The sequence below is a fragment of the Pantherophis guttatus genome, chromosome 3 (genome assembly GCF_059756535.1).
Source record: "Pantherophis guttatus breed Tessera chromosome 3, ASM5975653v1, whole genome shotgun sequence".
In the NCBI taxonomy this organism is placed as follows: Eukaryota; Metazoa; Chordata; class Lepidosauria; order Squamata; family Colubridae; genus Pantherophis; species Pantherophis guttatus.
The window spans coordinates 68360811-68380507 of NC_142065.1; the positions used below are offsets into that span (position 1 = coordinate 68360811).

The 19697-nt window shown below is 38.3% G+C and overlaps 1 protein-coding gene across 1 annotated transcript in view; it reads right to left on the reverse strand.

Annotated features, from left to right (window-relative positions):
- Positions 1 to 19697, reverse strand: part of KANK4 (KN motif and ankyrin repeat domains 4) — a 64137-nt gene that overhangs the window by 30896 nt on the left and 13544 nt on the right. Inside the window, exon 2 of the mRNA XM_034415227.3 lies at positions 1897 to 1982. Within this exon, the coding sequence (XP_034271118.1) occupies positions 1897 to 1912 (16 nt within the window). The 5' untranslated portion in view covers positions 1913 to 1982. The remainder of the gene's footprint in view (positions 1 to 1896; positions 1983 to 19697) is intronic.

The window sequence follows — 19697 nt, forward strand, 5'->3', positions numbered from 1 at the left end:
AACATTATGCACACAGAATATTAATAACAGGCAGATTAAGGCTGATCTTTTTGAGCTTATTAGGTTTCATCCCAAGGAAGTTTAAAATGTTAGTTCCTTGGAGGAAAGACAGGATATATATATATATATATATATACATTTCTGCCTCTAGGTTGCAGCAATACAGACCTATTCCAGTACTGATGAAAATCAGCCTGTATCAGTATGCATAACTTTTTATTCTAAATGCTAGTTATAGCTTCAGGCACAACTACAAGGCAGCTTCATTAAATCACTGTGCAGTTAGTCTCCATCCACAAGGCAAAGAAGGAAAGAATGGCTGGCAATTTGTCATTCAAGACATCTCTGTAGAGTCAGCTAGAATATATAGCCCCAAAGAGGGATGTGAAAATATATAAACTTATTTTCTGTGACTCCACAGATATTTGTTCCACTACGAGTCCTCAGGAATTTGCTAAATCATCACTCTAATTGATAATTGTGTAAACAACAGCTTCTGCAGACTGCATTACAGATCTGCTTTAAAAGCCACACGATTCTAATATATGTGAAATCTTTACTATTATGTTCAGTGCTGATAATGCATTTTTCAACATGTTTTCTAACCATGACAAGTACTTACTGGCATGGATTTAACAGTAGTCTTGACGAAAAAGAATGCTACGTCAACCTTGCTCTTTTTAAAATGTAAGAATGTTTCAGTGGGCACACAAAATGGCATGGCCCCAGATGTTTATTTAGTCTATAAAGCTAAATAGATAAATACTATTTAGGCATTTGTTAATGGTCTTCTAAGAGCAATTCTTGCTAAATAGACTTCACTGCATAATGTATTTTTGGCTCTTGGATATGTTCTTTGGAATACTGAGTACAAAACACCCTAAGGAGTGGTGCTCATCTCCGTTTCAAAGCCGAAGAGCCAGTGCTGTCCGAAGACGTCTCCATGGTCATGTGGCCGGCATGACTAAACACCAAAGGCGCACAGAACGCTGTTAGCTTCCCACCAAAGGTGGTCTCTATTTTTCTACTTGCATTTTTTATGTGCTTTCGAACTGCTAGATTGACAGAAGCTGGGACAAGTAACGGGAGCTCACCCCATTATGCGGCACTAGGGATTCAAACCGCTGAATTGCTGACCTTTCGATCGACAAACTCAGCGTCTTAGCCACTGAGCCACCGCATCCCTAAAGAAATACTACAGCAGGGCTAATATAATTATAATTGGTTAGTTAATCTGATTAAATTGAATTATTTAATTCAAAGCCAAACTATCCTTGATGCTGCTTGGGGATATAGTTACTCAATATCCATATACCCATGCATATGGGTAACTATAAAAAATAGTAAGAATGACAGGTTCTATTCTTTTAACCTCAGTATTGATCGAATCTCAGTAAGAACAACCCCATCACTGCTCTTCACAATGAAAACCAAGCTGGCATTGGTGCTAAATGTCTACCTTTGTTTAAAGACTACCTATTCATAAAACACAATTCTGCTAACTTTGTCTGGGAAATCTTCTCCAACCTTTTTGTTTAAAATGCTGTCTAGATCTCCAACTTGCATTCTTTTTGGTTAGAATTTATGCATTCGAGTTTCTTTCCACAGATCAAGGGGAAAGGCCGTTTGATCAATCTGAAAATCTTAATCATCCCATCTTCCTAATTTCCAGTCATTTATCAGAAGCAATTATCAATGACGCCATTCAAAAATACATGCTTTCTGAAAAACACACTTTCTGCCATTGTACGGATAGATTTTGAACACAGAATATGCAAAATAAGGACATTTCAAAAACGAAAGTGTGTTTATGTTGTTCTTAGTAAAAGATAATTTTTACTTCATAGAGAAAATGCTTGACTTTCAATTAAGATGAAGTTTGTATCCATTCCATACCATCTGTATTCTCCATGATGAGAATTCTGTTTAATTTGCCAATGTCAAGCCATTAGTGAAGCTTCATAAAAAGAAATGCAGTCCACCTAAAAAAGAAAAAAAAGAAGAGAGTGGTGTGTTTTTTTAAAAAAAAGTAAGTCATGGCTCTTTCAAGAATTGAGTATAACAATTATAGTATTTACATTTTAGTTTTATACATATATTATACATTTCACCAGTGATGGGATTTGAATAATTTAACAACCAGTTCTCTGCCCTAATGATCAGTTGGATAGGCGTGGCTCGGTGGTCATGTGACCTGTGGATGTGGCCAACTCAACATCACTCGATGGGTGCTTCGCCTTAGCTGTTACAATGTAATAAGGGTTAACCAGAGAGGCAGTTTCTGTAAGCAGGACAATAAAGATTAGGCTAGAAACAACACTGGAATGTTTCCTTTGTGCCTTTCTTATGGGATTAGCCCTGTAAAGTGGAAAAAAAACAAAATGAGATTTCTTCCAACAACCAGCTCTCCGAACTGCTTAGAAAGTTAACAACCGGTTCTCCCAAATAGGTGCGAACTGGCTGAATCCCACCACTGCATTTCACCAATGTATTTTAAAAACTCATTCTGCTCTTCCTGGAATGAAATTATTGGCTCCTAGTCCTTACCTGATAAGCATTTTAAGAATTTTTTTAAGATCGGTGTTCCTCTCCTAACCACGACAGTTTCTGCTTTGAGAATACATAACTCTGTGTGATTATTTCTCACTGCTGAGAAACAATTTACCGTACTTCCAGAAATTCAGTATTATGAAAAGAGAAATGCCCAGGGGGTGCAGACTGAGCAGAGGCTAACATGATATAGTAGCTATATGAAAGTACAAATGTTTTGAAAAAAACAAAAGAACATATAACAGAATTGGAAAGAGCAAAAGGGTCTCTTGGCGTAAATATGGTGTCAGGAAAGCTGAAGCTGAAAATGAATTGAAATTGACAAATGATGCTGAGAATAACAAAAAGGGCTTCTCTACGTACCTTCAAGTAAAAGAATCAATGAAGATGATAAAATGTTGATAATAAAGAAAACCAGCTATAGATAGGCCTTGACTTACGACCACAATTGAGCTCAAAATATCTGATGCTAAGTGAGATATTTGTTAAGTGAGTTTTGCTCAGGGGTGCTATTCAGCAGGTTCTGACAGGTTCTGGAGAACTGGTAGCGGAAATTTTGAATAGTTTGGAGAACCGGCAAATACCACCTCTGGCTGACCCCAGAGTGGGGAGGGAATAGGGATTTTGCAGTATCCTTCCCCTGGAGTCGGGTGGGAATGGAGATTTTGCAGTATCCTTCCCCTGGAGTGGGGTGGGAATGGAGATTTTACAGTATCCTTCCCCTGCCACACCTACCAAGTCATGCCCACCGTGCCCGCCACACCACACCACCTCCACCAAGCCACCCCCAAAGAACTGGTAGTAAAAAAAATTGAATTCCACCACTGGTTTTGCCCCATTTTACAACCTTTCTTGCCATAGTTGTTAAATGAATCACTGCGTTGTTAATTTAGTAACACAGTTGTTAAGTGATTCGGACTTTCCCATTGACTTTGCTGGTCAGACGTTTGCAAAAGGTGATCACATGATCCCAGGATATTGCAACTGTCATGGATATGAGTCAATTGCCAAACATTTTGATCACCTGACCATGGAGTTGTTGCAATGGTCATAAGTGTGAAAAATGGTCATAAGTCACTTTTTTCAATGCCATTAGAATTTCAAACAGTCACTAAATGAACTGTTGTAAGTCAAGGACTACCTGAATTTCAACTGATCTTCAGCAACAGTTTTCTCAAGAAATTGTGAAGGGCAGAAGAAAGGGACAAGAATCTATCTGTCTGTCTATCTGTTTGTCTGTCTGTCTGTTTCTATTTATCTATCTATATTTATCATCTGTCTGTCTGTCTCTCTAATCAGGGTGTAGGCCACTTAAATTACAGAAGTAATACTGGGTGCCTTTCAGATTAAAATCAATAAAAGTAATCATAAGAATAAACAAGCAATTAAAAAAATCAAAAGACTGAAATTTAAAATTGACAGAAACAGGGTCATGGAATACTTTTAAACTTTTCAATGACTATAAATTTCCAGGCCCAAACAAATTGCTTCCCAGTGTATTGAAACCAATACTGATAGGCTTGATGAAATGTTATCTTTGAGAAAGACTAAAAAATTGGTAAAGAATAAAGTGCCAGATGACTTGGAAACAACAAATGTAGTTCCTATTTTCAGGGGTATCAGTAGAGTGGGAGTCAAACACTCTACTGATACCCTACTATGCTTTGTATGCACACCCCAAAGGGATGGAGCTTGTAGTGTGACAATTTGATGCTATCTTTGTCATTTTGATACAATCAGCAAAAGCCTGAGGACATCCATGCCTATCTTCCAAAATGCAGAAAGAGTATATCATGATGTGCTAATTAACAAGCTACTTAAGTATGTACTGGGTGACATGACGATTACTGTCCCCAAAATTGTACTCAGACAATGTTTTGCAATCAGACTGATGAGATATACAAGATTGAATGGGCTATGGAAGGTTTATACCAGGACTACTACTCTTCAATGCTTTTACTATGACTTGAATGAAGCAGTCAGTAGAATGCCATCAAATCTGCAGGTAACATAGAACTGGGTGGAATAATGAATGTCTTAAATGACAGAAATAAAAATTAGAATTTTCTTGACACAGCTATACAAGAGGTAACAAAAATGTAATATAAATAAAGGCAAAGTTACTTGGAAAGAGCAATCCTATGCGCAGGCACATTATCACTGAATATGTAATAATAAACATCTTAAAATAGTAACAATAGCAATAGCAGTTATATACCACTTCATAGTGCTTTACAGCCCTCTGTAAGCAGTTTACAGAGTCAGCATATTACCCCCAACAATCTGGGTCCTCATTTTACTGATTTTGGAAGGATAGAAGGCTGAGTTTACCTTGAACCGGTCACAATTGAACTTCTGGCAGTGGGTAGAATCAGCCTGTAATACTACATTCTAACCACTGTGCCACTACAGCTCTTATAGTTTTTTTTTTAATTAAAAAGTTTTTTATTAATAGTACAAAATTAAAAAACATTGGACATAGATATGACATCACTGGTTCCAAACATCTTCCGTCACTTTGCAATAATACTAATACTCATATAAACATACAGTTCTTAAACTTTGTTCATTATTTAAATATAATATAATATTAATAATTTTCCCTTATTTCTATATATTTATTCATCTCTAAACATACATTTATCTATAACAACATGTATATTTTTAGTCTAACACTGTACATTTGTCTTGGCTACCCTTTTATTATCTATCCAATCATAAAATTGTTCCTAGATTTTGTACTACTTAGTTTCGCTTTTATCCTTGAGTTCCAAAGTAAGTCTGTCCATTTCTGCACAGTTAAAGATTTTCAGTAATATTTCTTCTTCAGTTGGAATATCTTTCTCTTTCCATTTTTGAGCAAAGGCTATCTATGTTGCTATAAGTATATGCAGTAATAGATAATTTGTATCTTTCTTATATATTTTTTTTCTATAATTCCCAATTAAAAAAAACTCCGGTTTGACTTCTATATTTGTTGACAAAATTTCTTCCAGCCAATTTTTTATTAAATTCCAATGTTTTTGCGCCTTTGGGCATTCCCACCACTACAGCTCTTATAGTTGATTGCATGCTGAATATGATTCAGCAGTTTGATGCCGTGGCAGAAAAGAGTAATATTATTTCATATTACATCAACAGAAATATTGTGCTCAAATCATGAGAAGTAACAACTCCATTTTATTCTGCTTTGGTCAAATCTTAGCAGAAAAGCCATGTCCAATTCTGGCCACCACAGAAAGGATTCAAGAAAACTAGAACAAGTTTGGCAACAATGGCAACAAGGAAGTTAAAGGGTGTTTGTAAACTAAATCTCATGAGTAAAGAGTGAAGCAGATGAACTTGTATAAGCTTGAAAAGAAAATACTTAGGGGCATATAAAAGCATCTTCCATACCTGAAAGGATGTCATGCAGAAATGGTCAAGACCTGTTTTCTATCATTCCACACTGCAATATATAGAATTATGGATTCAGATTCTAGGAAATCAGACTCATCTTCAATGTTATTTAAAAAACCCTCTTCCAAGAGTAAGAGCAGATTATCAAAAAGAAAAGAAAAAAGGTGTTGAATACCTTTCTTGGGTGTGTTGAAAAAAAGGACCAGATAGCTCCCTGTTGGAGATGCTTGAATTTGGGTCCTTGCACTTAGCAGAGGGGTGAAGTCAATAGCTTAAATGGTCCCATCTAATTCTACTTCTCATTGTATTATATGAGATATAGTTTAGTTAGTTAGTTTAGTTTATTTGATTTGTATACCGCCCTACTCCCGAAGGACTCAGGGCGGTGAACAGCCAACAATAAAATACATAAATACACAAAATTTAAAAACCCGATAAAATCAAATTAAATTATTTGGCCCAGACAAATTTAAATACCCCAATAATTTAAAAACAGATTAAAATTTACATATTTAAAAAGGGAAGAGATTAGGCCAAGCCCGCTTGATGGAATAAAAAGGTCTTCACAGCACGGCGGAAAGAGCGCAGATCCGGGATCCTCCGTATCTCCGGGGGGAGCTCATTCCAGATGGTAGGTGCCCCCACAGAGAAGGCTCTCCCCCTAGGGGCCGCCAGTCAACACTGTTTGGCTGACGGCACCCAGAGGAGTCCCTCTCTATGAGAGCATACTGGCCGGTGGGAGGCTATTGGTGGTAGTAGGCGGTCCCGTAAATAACCAGACCCTAAGCCATGGAGCGCTTTAAAGGTGGTAACCAAAACCTTGAAGCGCACCCGGAAGACCACCGGGAGCCAGTGCAGCTCGCGCAGGAGAGGTGTTACATGGGAGCGCCATGTCACTCCCATTACCACCTGCGCGGCCGCACTCTGCGCCAGTTGGAGCCTCCGGGTGCTCCTCAAGGGGAGCCCCATGTAGAGAGCATTACAATAGTCCAGGCGGGAAGTGACGAGGGCATGAGTGACCGTGCGTAATGAGTCCCGATCCAGAAAGGGACGCTACTGGCGAATCAGGCGGACCTGATAAAAAATCCTCCCGGTCACGGCCGTCAAGTGCTCTTCTAAAGACAGCCGTGAATTCAGGAGGACGCCCAAGTTGTGAGCCCTCTCCGTGGGGGCCAATGATTTGCCCCCAATAGTCAGTGATGGCGTCAACTGACTATATCGGGACGTCGGAAACCACAGCCACTCGGTCTTGGATGGGTTGAGCCTGAGCCTGTTCCTCCCCATCCGATCCGTACGGCCTCCAGGCACCGGGACATCACTTCAAGGGCATCGTTGGGGTGATCCGGGGTGGAGATGTACAGCTGGGTGTCATCAACGTACTGATGGTACTCCACCCCGAAACCACGGATGATCTCGCCCAGCGGCTTCACATAAATGTTGAACAGGAGAGGCGAGAGGACCGACCCTTGCGGCACCCCACATATGAGGGGCCTCGGGGTCGACCTCTGTCCCCCTGTCAACACAGACTGAGACCGGTCAGAGAGAAAGGAGGAGAACCACTGCAACACAGTGCCTCCCACCCCTAACTCTTCCAACCGGTGCAGCATGATACCATGCTGAGAGATCTAACAGGACCAGGACAGAGGAGCACCCCCTGTCCCGAGCCCTCCAGAGATCATCAACCAATGCGACCAATGCCGTTTCCGTGCTGTACCCGGGCCTGAAGCCCGACTGGAACGGATCCAGATACGTCGTTTCATCCAGGTGCTGGGGGAGCTGTTGCGCAACCACACTCTCAACAACCTTCGCCACAAAACAAAGGTTGGAGACCAGACGATAATTTACCAACATTGCCGGGTCCAGGGAAGGCTTCTTGAGGAGAGGCCTCACCACCGCCTCTTTCAAGGCGACAGGAAAGACACCCTCACCCAGCGAAGCATTTATAATCCCCTGGAACCAGCCTCGTGTCACCTCCCGAGAAGCCAGCACTAACCAGGAGGGACACGGGTCCAATAAACAAGTGGTCGCGTTCAGTCTACCCAGAATCCTGTCCACGTCCTCAGGGGTCACAGGATCAAACTCATCCCAGATAACATTCTCAAGACCTGCCCCAGTCCCTCCCCCTGAGACTATCCAGTCGGAGTCCAGATCTTCCCGAATCTGAGCGATTTTGTCATACAGATATTGAACAAAATCCTCGGCTCTACCCTCCAAGGGGTCCTCCTGCGCTTCCTGGTGGAGCAGGGAGCGGAGATATGTTGATCATAGTAGGATGGCTTGCAATTTACATATTGTTTTCCTAGTTATAGGTAAATTCACATTCAACTCAACTTTGAATCCTGGGGATTTTGTGAACACATCCATATACTATTCTTAGCAACAGTAGATAAGTGGTTGCCTTTATCACCTCGTATAATGTTTTCTTGACTTCATTGTCTCAGTTACAGTTATGTAGTCTTCCATTTCTATATGACATACGTTTGTGTGTGTGTGTGTAGCAGATACAAAAAATTCAGTTAGAGATAGTCCTATTTATGCTTCACAAGCTCAAAGTGTCAATGTTCAAAAGTATACAGTCGTAGAATTAAATAATAGGTCTTTAATTTTTCTTTTAATGGTACAAAAACCCAATTCCTAATGGTTATACAGTCTTAAAATGTCAGGAATGTAATATTTAATGTGCCTGTTTGTGCATAGGTATGCAGAAAAATTCTGTGATCAGCCCAGATCATACATTTCCTGCTTTAGAGATAGAGATCATTCTTCTTGATAACCTTGATCAGTGCTTTAATTGCTGAATATACCAAGAACACAATAGAAAAAGGAATCTATACTTTATGTGAATTCTACCAATGTTAAAGGTAATCACAGATTACTGCACACTTTAGAAATACATAGAGATAACTTTAAGGAATTCCTTTCACTGTGTGAATTATGGCCCTTACAATTAAGTGCTGGGTTCTAGGAAATCTACCTCAGGATAATGTAATTTTCTTTTGTTTTGCATTGGGACTCAGGTTTCCTGTAGGGTCTCAGGATTTGATAGAAAACTCCATGCAGAACATTTCGGACTGTTCCTCCCTTTTATTAAACAACCAGCTTCTAATTTCACTTTCAATCACCTTCCACAGTAAGGTTATCTACAGCTGTTCAAACCATACAGGGGCGCTCCTGCCTTCTCTTAATTACTGATAAGAAGCAGAGACTTTTTGCCTGAGATCGAGAAAATGCATGTAAATGGATAGACTTTCCTTTACTAAACAGTCCATATATATTTTCTGGCAAGGCATTCTTGTAGTTTAGCCTATATGTACTCTGTGCTTCTAAATACTACCGTCTAGAATCAAGAAGAGGTTTGATTCCCTCTGTCAGCCAAATTGGATCATGGCTTTTCTCTGGTTTACAACACCTTTCAATTCCCATAATCTTCAATTCCTGAGGGATCATCCGTGAAGAATAGATTTTCTCTCACAATGTGTCCTTCTTTTCATTTTCACATACTTCTCCAGATCAGGTTCTTTTCCACTTCATGATCCCAAGAACAAAAACAAAGGTTCAGTAGTGTAATACTGTCCAGTCTGTTTCAGGGTTACCAGTTATCGTTGCTCTTTGCTAAGGCCAAAAATTAATCTTCAGTACCCGGAATCTTTCTAGAACCATCTGAACTATCAACCATTACATCTCCATTGCCGTTCTCTCTTCCGTTTTTTTTTTTTCACAATCTGGTAATTTTAAGACTATCTCTGATGTCAGCCCCTTCATCTTCTATGTGCCCAAATTAAATTATAGCAGCCCTAGGAATTCAGTGTACACATCTAAACATTCATATTTTATTTGCTAAGAAAACCTTTTGACTATGCTACTGGAATCCAGAAATGTGTATTATTTAAAAGAATTTTCTGTGCATAGAACAGTACTGAGAAATTTGATTTAAACTTTAAGCCAAATTGCCTGAATATGAGCAACTTCCTATCCTAAAGGATGAATCTATATGAATGGGGACAATTACAATAAATGAAAACATAACAGAAAATAAAGCTATGAACCTGCATAATTATGTTATTAAATGGGAAAAATTGAACCCATATATATATATATAAAATCTTGTAGCTTTTTTTTACTTCTAAAGATGATGCAACAACTTTAAAAACTTTAATCTTTGTAGAAAAAAACCCTGCCCTTATGTTTGTACTGATTCCAAAGTGCAAAAAACTTGAATCTCGTAATAAATATGCTGTCATGAGAATCATCCAGCCATTTTAAAACTATGTTAACTTAAAGCAAAATCCTGTCAATGTCTATTCATATAATATATAAAGGATCTTACTCTCAAACACATGAGCCCTAATGTATCTAGAACAGCATTTTCCAATGTGATGATTTCCAGACAAATTGAATATAAATTCCAATTTCCCCAAACCAATGCTAACAGTAAAAGCAGTTCAATGGTGTAACCAATTATCCAGGTCAATGGGGATATCTTTGGCTGGATAGCATCAAGCAGAGTTAATTTACCGGTAGATTTCATTTACCGGTAAATGAGGATTTGTGCACTTATTGTGAAATGTCCCCTTTCACACCTATTGTTCTAAATCAGAATAGGTGGATATAATATAAAGGATTAATTTCAGTTAAACTCACTTCAGTGACTAAGACTACAATTCCATTTTACTTAAACAGTAATCCCATCAGTCACAGGAGAAAATGCTGGTATTTGGAAAAAATGGGAGCCCAGCTAGAAAGAGGCTGACAGAAAGCAAGGAGCCAAATACCATAACCCAAGATTCAAGTTTAAGCTTCAAGAATCCTAATAAGCAGAACTGAGATACAATCTGAGCAAAACATTATCCACTGAGTCACAACGAATCAGAGGCAACTGAGCACTTAATTCAATGGAACTTCTATTTTCTGAAGAGAAGGACTGCGAGAATTAAGAAATGCACGCAGAATAAGCATTGCTTAAAATAGTCCCTAAGGGGGAAATGACTTGTCCACCCAAAAGCAAACCATGATATAAATCCTTTCCAATGGACTTATTAAAAAATTAATCCCATCTCATTAGAGCTACAGCAACTGCTTTCTGATCCAGCCTATCATTTTCAGCTGCATTACAACCATTCCATTTAGCATTTAATGACCAAAATGAAAGCTAGCAATTAAGACAAGTGCCTTGTGAGTTACCTTCACAGACTCTTAGCTGCCAAGGAAAGAGAATCGGGCCAGCTTTCCTTTCGAGGAAGTTCTCAGAATTGCTATACTGGCAAATTGTGGTGGTTTTTTTTTTCAGGAACTACAGGAGTGGGTCAGCTGGCTAATGACCTTGTTTGAAAAGTAAATACAACGTGCAGTACGATAACCTGCAAGAATAATTCATGTTCACAAATGTGCATAGCAACATTGGTAAGGATCCTGGCTGAGGAAACAGACAAAAGAGGCTTCCTATTGACACCAGTTATGTTAATTAAATCCTCAGTAGAAAACAATCTTTAAGCTTCAAAAACCTCCAATAAATCATATAAATGTACATTCCTTACTCAAAAAAAAAGGTGTTTTGTTTTTTTTAAAGATAGTTAATCATATATCAGGGATCACACGAAGGACCACACACATTAAAATATTGAGGGAGAGAACAAGGCAAGGCAAGGCTGCTTCTTAAAAGAGCTTTTTGCCTCACCTAATAAACCTCCATACAAAGAAACTGTTTTATTTTCTGAAATATTGCTCTAATTCTAAACACATTCCTGAGTCTTAAATCAGATTGTTCCAACAGGTTTTATATTCCAGTATAAGCATTTGGAGGAGTGTAGCCAAGGTGAACATCCTGAATTGTGTCCCATTTACTTTGGTTTATTTTTAATAATCTAATATTACTTATGTGGTAAAGAAAGCAATAATTATACATTAAGTTATACAAGTATATATTGCCATGATGGCGAACCTATGGCATGTGTGCCCAAAGAGCCACGTCACCTGGCACGCGTGGCGTCATCCGTTCTTCTTCCGGGTTTCTGGCACGCATATGCACGTGATGATCATCTGGCCTTTATGTCTGTGGCAGTGCTGGAAACCGGAAAAGCTGGTCTTCTGTTTTCCGGCATGAGCATGTGTGCCGGCCAGCTGATCGGCATGTGCACATGAGCAGCAGTGACAGGAAGACTTGCTTGCTGGCGTGCATGTGCGCGCCAGAAACCAGAAGTATCTTATCCGGTGCACGCATGCCCCCTAGGCAGCTCCTCTTCCTTGTCGTGGCCCTGATGAGCGTGTGTGCGCGAAGTGCTCCCTTTTTGGCAATTGGTGCCCCCCGCGCCCGCACGCTCCCTTTTCGGCACTCATTGCTGAAAAGGTTCGCCATCACTGATATATCGTTTTTAGATTTATAGTCTGTCTTTCCTCCTGACACAACCTTTCAAAATATAAAAACAATATTCTAACCATGCTAGGCTAGGCTAGGCTAGGCTAGGCTATTATTATAATAGTCTTTTTTAAAAAACAAGTTTTATTGGTTTTTTTTCACACACATATTTTATGAACAGAGTATTGACCAAATCATATCTTATATAATTTATCATATCCAAATACACTTTACATAATTTCAATTTCTGCCAAGGTATTCTTTTTCCCTACCTTTTTATCTTGTCTTAATACTTCTATACTTATTATATAAACAGCATCACCATCCGCCCTCTAATCCTAATTTCATCTCATCTTATCTATTGTTAATCATATATATTCTCTTTTAACTTTCATATTAGTTCATTCTTCATCCTAATAAGCTTGAGTATACTCGGGGTTACCGTTCTACCATTCCATCTCTCTTATTTTACAACAATCCTTCTTCTCCTTCTCCTCTCTTTCCCTTCCCTTCCTTCTTCTATCCTTTTCTACTTTCTTCTTTCCTCCTCTCCTTTCCCTTCTCTACTTCCCCCTCCTTTCCCCCACTATTATAATAGTCTTTTTGTGGCAATTTGCACACTATGATTTGCAAATAAGCTAATTTACAGAATTCATCCAAAATTCAGGATCCATTTTCCCATGGGATTGAAATTTAGTAATGTTGTCACCGCCTAAGCACTGCCACTCTACTACTATGCAACTACAATCATCTAAGGTCATGTGATTGTCATAGGCATATCCACAACATCTTTCTCATTGCCTTCTGGCCCCTGTGCTTAATTGGCTGGTGTCAAGGCTCAACAGGTGAACGGGTAAGCAGCTTCAAATCTTCTCTTTTTCTATTAATCTGCCCGTGGAGCTAGAATTCCCAATTTACCTTTTTTCAGACATATGTGCTACCCGTCCTGTGGTGCCTGCCTTCTGAAATTATATCCTCTCAGAGATCTCTGTAGCTCTCACCTTGAATGTGTTCTGAAAACCCTTTAAAAAACAGGCTTCTCCCAGGCCTTTTTAAAAGATATTTGTGCAGCCCTAGTTTTTTTTGTTTTTTTTTTTTAATTTGATTTATATGCCGCCCTTCTCCGGAGACTCAGGGCGGCTTACAATGTGCTCAGCAATAGCCTTCATCCTTTTGTATATTTATACAAAATCAGCTTATTGCCCCCACAAACTGGGTCCTCATTTCACCTACCTTAGAAAGGATGGAAGGCTGAGTCAACCTTGAGCCCGGCGAGATTCAAACCTGCAGTAATTGCAGGCAGCTGGTCTTAAAAACCAGCTTAATAACAGGGTGCCTTAGACCACTGTACTACCAAGGCTCTTGGTAGTAGTTGATTGATTGATTGATGCTTGGTTTGTCTTGTCACACAGCTCCTCTTCATTTTTCAATATAAGCCAGCCAGAATTGAGATTCTCCAAATCTAATACTGGTAGTTCTCAAATTACAATCATTCGTGGTGGCGCAGTGGTTAGAATGCAATAGTGCAGGCTACTTCTGCTGACCGTTGGCTGCCTGCAGTTTGGCAGCTCAAATCTCACCAGGCTCAGTGTTGACTCAGCCTTCCATCCTTCTGAGGTCAGTAAAATGAGGACCCAGATTGTTGGGAACAATACACTTAATCTGTAAACCGCTTAGAGAGGGCTGCAAAGTACTGTGAAGCGGTATATAAATGCTAAATGCTATTGCTATTCGTTTAGTAACCATTCCAAGTTACTATGACACTGAAAAAGGTAACTTATATCCGGTTTTCACACTTATGGCTGTTGCAGCATCCCCATGGTCACATGATCAAAATTTGGGTACTTGGCAATTGGTATATATGTATGACGGTTGCACTGTCCTGGGGTCATGTGATCACATTTGTAACCTTCCCAGCCAGATTCCAATCAGCAAAATCAGTGGGGAAGCCAGATTCACTTAACAGCTGCATGTTTCATTTAAGAACTGCAATGATTAACTTAACAACTGTGGCAAAAAAAAAAAAAAAAGATCGTTCAATGGGATCAAAACTGAACAACTGCTTTCCTTAGCAATGGAAATTTTAGGCTTGATTGCAGTCATATATCAAGGACAACCCACTGCTTAAAACAAACCAACGCTTAACGAAAGAAAACAAAACAATGCTTAAAGCAAGTCCTTGAGGCTGCTGCTTTATTTTTCAATTTGTTTGTTTAAATCTACACAATTAAAAGAAAACCAGGTAAGGGAGGTGTCAAACTTGCGGCCTGCGGGCCAAATGCGTCACGCACTGGCCATGCCCATCCCCATTCCAGCGAAGGGTGGGGGGGAAGTTGCAATATGTCATGTGACGACAATGTGACGCCACGAGTTTGACACCCCTGAGGTAAGGCATAAAGCTGGATGGGCATATTATTATTCAGAACAGCTACAGTGAGGACCCAGGACCTATAATTATAGTACCAGGAAATTAGAAATATGAAGAAATCCTTAGGAGTGGCCTTCGATCCAGAGATTCACAGGCAACTCTTTTTCATCATGGAATATCTTTGTGTTATGTTAATGGTACAATATGATAATCAGATTGATATCTCACTGCAATCATAAATGGATTCTCAGCAGCTCATAGGCAAGAACAATAAAATCATAATAAATAATAAACTATACAATATATACAGCTCCCAAATAATATCTGGCATCAACGCACAGATAACCTTGAATTACTCAGATTTCAGCTGGTTTTGGAAGACAGAACATTATTTCTAGTTCCATTTCTGATTTTATGACTCCCCTAAAGCCATGGATTTTGCAAGTTGTAAAAAGGTGTTGTATTTGTCTTCTGCATTACAAATGGTCTTCCTTTTCTTTTGTCGTTTGAAGTTGTGGGTGCTCTAACACTGGAAGTTTTTAAGAAGAGATTGGACAACCATTTGTCTAAAATGTATAGGGTTTCTTGCAGGGGGTTGCACTAGAAGACCTCTAAGGTCCCTTCAAACCCTGTTGTTGTTATTGTTATTATTCTATATGAGATGCTCAAAAGTGTATTGGCTTTTAATAAAATTGGTGAATCGCAACTGGTGCTTCCAGATTCCTTCTGGTTTTCTGCTGCCATGGACTAACCAGGCTCTTTTCTTATTTTAGAAGCTGAGCTGAAAAATGTTCAGCTAAAAATGTTGTTGTTATTTAGTCGCTAAGTCATGTTTGACTCTGTGCGGCCCCATGGACCATAGCACGCCAGGCCCTCCTGTCCTCCACTGTGTCCCAGAGTTTGCCCAAATTCATGTTCATTGCGTGAAATTGAAAAATTACATTTCAATAAATGAATAGATAGCACAGAGTGTTCCATATTCCACAAATTATCTTTTGTAGCCATACATTAAATACACTTCTTTTTTTCTTTTCTAGTTAACATCTGCCCTGGGAAAATCCTAAATATACCAGGCACAGCATGAAAGTCTTTCAGAAAGCAATAGGAGGGATAAAACAATCTAATGAAAAAATTAAGCTGAATTACAATGCCGACTTTATTATTGCTCTTCCCTGGGCAAAGATGCTCTTTCTATATGCCCCATTAAAAATAAATTACACCAAAATATTCATGAGTCTTTAAGGAATCATCCGTACAATTGCTGCATGGTGTAATAGCATTCTGGAAAGGTCACCTCTAAAAAAAAGTTACCTGAAATGTATCTACTATTATTATGTCAAAATAAAACATGGTAATACCCATGAAAAGCATCCAGAAAAGAGCTTCTACATAATCAAAGGTCAAATTCTAAGTTGTATTTATATGGCTCTGAGAAGACAAATGCACCCATATGGTGAGCATGCGTCTCTATGTGTGAATTATTTGCAACATAGGGTATGGAACAATTCTAGAGTCAAACCAAGGTAACAAGGTGAAGGGCTCATGAGAATTGAACAGGTATATAAAACTGTCACAATCTTGCCTAGGATGAGATGTATTATATTTTCACTACTCTTGTAATTATAAAGCATACTCTTCACATAGTAATGTATGCACATTTAATGGAAATCTGTTAACTTTTGACCTCTTTTTTTGATGAAGCAGCCATGTCTGATAGCAAGAAGCATTAAAGGAGCAATATAGGATAACTTTCTCAAGCCTGGTATCTCCTGCTGTATTGAAACTATGACTCTTCCAAGTACCCACACATTTGGAAGCACCAATTTGGGAAAGTTCCTACAAGAGGCTTTTTAGAAAATAGAACTTGAATTTACAGTGAGGTGCAATTGGGTGCCTGCTCTTGTAGCTCTTTTCAGCCTATATATCTCTTTTTTTTAAAAAAAATAGACCTTTTGAGAATTTAACACTGTATATACCTGCAAATTGAATTGACCCTATTAGTTTCATTCATCAGAAGAATGTCTATGGAGATTCTCAGTCATCCAGGTCATGGTTGTCCCAAAGATGCTTTTTCAAAAGGCAACTGGACTTTCTTTTTCCTTGAAGATGTTTCACTTTTTGTCCAAGAAGCTTCTCCAGCTTCTCATCCAAGAACTGAAGAAGCTTCTTGGATGAGAAGCAAAACAGCTTCCAAAGAAAACAGAGAAAGTCCAGTTGCCTTTTGGAAAAGCACCTTTGGGATTCAACAGAAGATCAACCTTGAATCCCAAATCATTCCTTTTTCAGCTTGGGTCATTATCAAATATATTACTATGTGAACTAATTTGTGCAAACAAACCCAGCTTTAATACAATTAATTCAGAATCACTTAATATACACTCAATTGTCTTCAAAACGTTTACCTCAACTTTTAGTGATTCTGAATCTGTACACCACTAAAGAATCATTTAACAATGAAGGCAATAATGCATATATGGGACTATCATTTTTGTCTCGAATGTCATTTTCTTTCACATAACTAATGCTTGCTTGATTTTGTTAAGAAGGTTAGTTCACTTGCTTTTGCTTAGTTGCTTCATGTATGTTTTATTAAAAAATAAAACTTTAAAAATCATTAAACCTTCCCTTTCAACATGGTTCAGGTTTGCAGAGTCCTTTCTCCCTTTCAATTTGTTGCATCCTTTAATATGTCCTGGCAGCCAGTTGGCAAATATGAGGCATTTTCTAAAGAGTAAATCATTAACCTACTGAAGTCAATGACAAAGGTCCCATTGACTTCTCTGGGATAAAAACTTGGATGTCAGTCAAAAAGCAAGTCGGTCTTTCTCAAGCTGGCTTATGGCTTTAACAATCTGTAGCTCAGAGGGAAGGTCAACACCCACCAATGAATGTCTACACACCAAATACTGCAAGAATGGCATTTTTCAAACTTAGACAAAATGCTACTCTGTTCACACTGAATGGTGGCTCTGAACTGATGGTGCAATGCAGGCAACTGTGAATGAAGCATAAGAAATATGCAAATCCAGTGAACATGTTCTTTGTAGTGGACTTGATTAAAAAGATATCATTTATCAGTCGCACAATTATCCAACTGTTAAAATGTTCCTACAGTTGCTTGGCTAATTGGTGCTACATATGTAGAACGTTTGATGGAAAACAACCTCTGATAACTGGGTTTTCCCACCCATCCCGCAACTTCAGATTTCTGATTTATTTATTTTGGGGGGGTAATTCTATTTTTTATGTGAAACAGCTGCTTGGAGAATATAGCACATAGAATATAAAATCGTAGACTGGAAGGGACCTCGGAGGACTTCTAGTCCAACCCTGTGCGCAAGACAGAAGACCTTATACCACCCCAACCAAATGGTTGTGTAGTCTGTTTTTGAAAAACTCCAGTGATGGAGCACCCACAACTCCAGGAGGCAAGTTATTCCATTGATTAATAGTTTTCACTATGATTTCTAATCATTTCTATTGCAGTTGTGCATGTCTAATATACTTTCATACATTGCACTAAGCTATTGTTTAACCAGTTTAACATACAAATATACAATTTGTATTAATTGAAGTAATATATAAACCACAGTTAAGTTCACATAACTTTAAAAAGCTTTTAAAATCATATCAGTGCTTATCTTTAACTATAAAGTGAACCTAGCCAATGTATATAAAGTGCATGAAAACTAAACAACTGATCTGCTACAAGATAAAAGAGGCTGCTCTACTTCTTACGGAGAAGAAAGATGCTATAGAGTTGGAAAAAGGCCACTATACCACCAATATCTAAAGAGGGACAAGATTTGATTTTAATCAGACAGTGTTGAATCTAGTTCGCTCACTGGGACCAGAGGTTTAGTCTTCCAAACTTTTGGACTTGTGCTGGAGCCCAGGGAACTTCTCTCTCACCAAACACATTCAGTGACCTATTCTGGTGAGAGAAAAGTTCCCTGAGGATGGGCTCCAGCACGAATTTGTAAGCTTGGAAAACTAAATTTCTAGTCTGGTGACCAGCCCAGATTGAATCCTGCAACATTATCCTGGGACACATATTTGCCTTCTTTTGTCTAACAAGATACAGTAGGCTGATGTCATTACTGAATAATGACTACAAGTTGTTTACAATATTTCTAGCAGATAGACTGAAAATTATTTTGCAAGAATTTATTCATGAAGATCAATGTGGATTTTTACCTACTAGATAGTTAAAGGACAATGTTAGCAATGTGCTGGACATTTTGGAATATTTAGAGCAATATAATGAAAAACAAGAGGCATTGGTTGTTTTTTAAATGCTGAGAAGGTCTTTGAAACTTTGAACTGGGCTTTCTAGTTCAAAGTTTTGGAAAGTACGAATTTTATTTATTTATTTATTTTAATTTATTTTATTAAATTTGTATACCACCCTTCTCCTACTGGACTCAGCGCGGTACACAGCCAAAATAAAAACATCCCAAAACAAAATTTAAAATTTGTTAAAAGAATTACACAACTTTGGCCTAAATGTAAAATCCCAACTAAAACCCATAGACAATTAAAAATCTAACATCTCAAAATGTTGGAGAGAACTTTATAAAATGGGTAAAATCTTTCACAGAAAGCACAAATAATTGTTAATAGAAATCTAACAAAACCTTGTGAGATACAAAAAGAAACAAGATAGGGATGTTCACTGTCTCCTCTCTTGTTTCGGTCCATGAAATACTGAATAAAGTTATAAGACTAAATGAAACGATTATGAAAGATTTAAAAAGAAATTCATAAGTTAGGGGGTTTTGCAGATGATGATGTCATTTTTGAAAGACCCTTTAAACTGAAACATTAATAGTCAAAATTTAAAAATATGGTACATTAGCCAAATTAACAAACAGGATAAAAAAATGAACAAAAAATTCAAAAATATGAAAGTAGGTGATCAAAACAAACTGATAAAATCGGTTTTAAGATTGAAGTAAGATAAGATATCGGGATATAGGTATGATGAATGTGATTATTATGTTATTTTAATATAACTATGTTAAGACA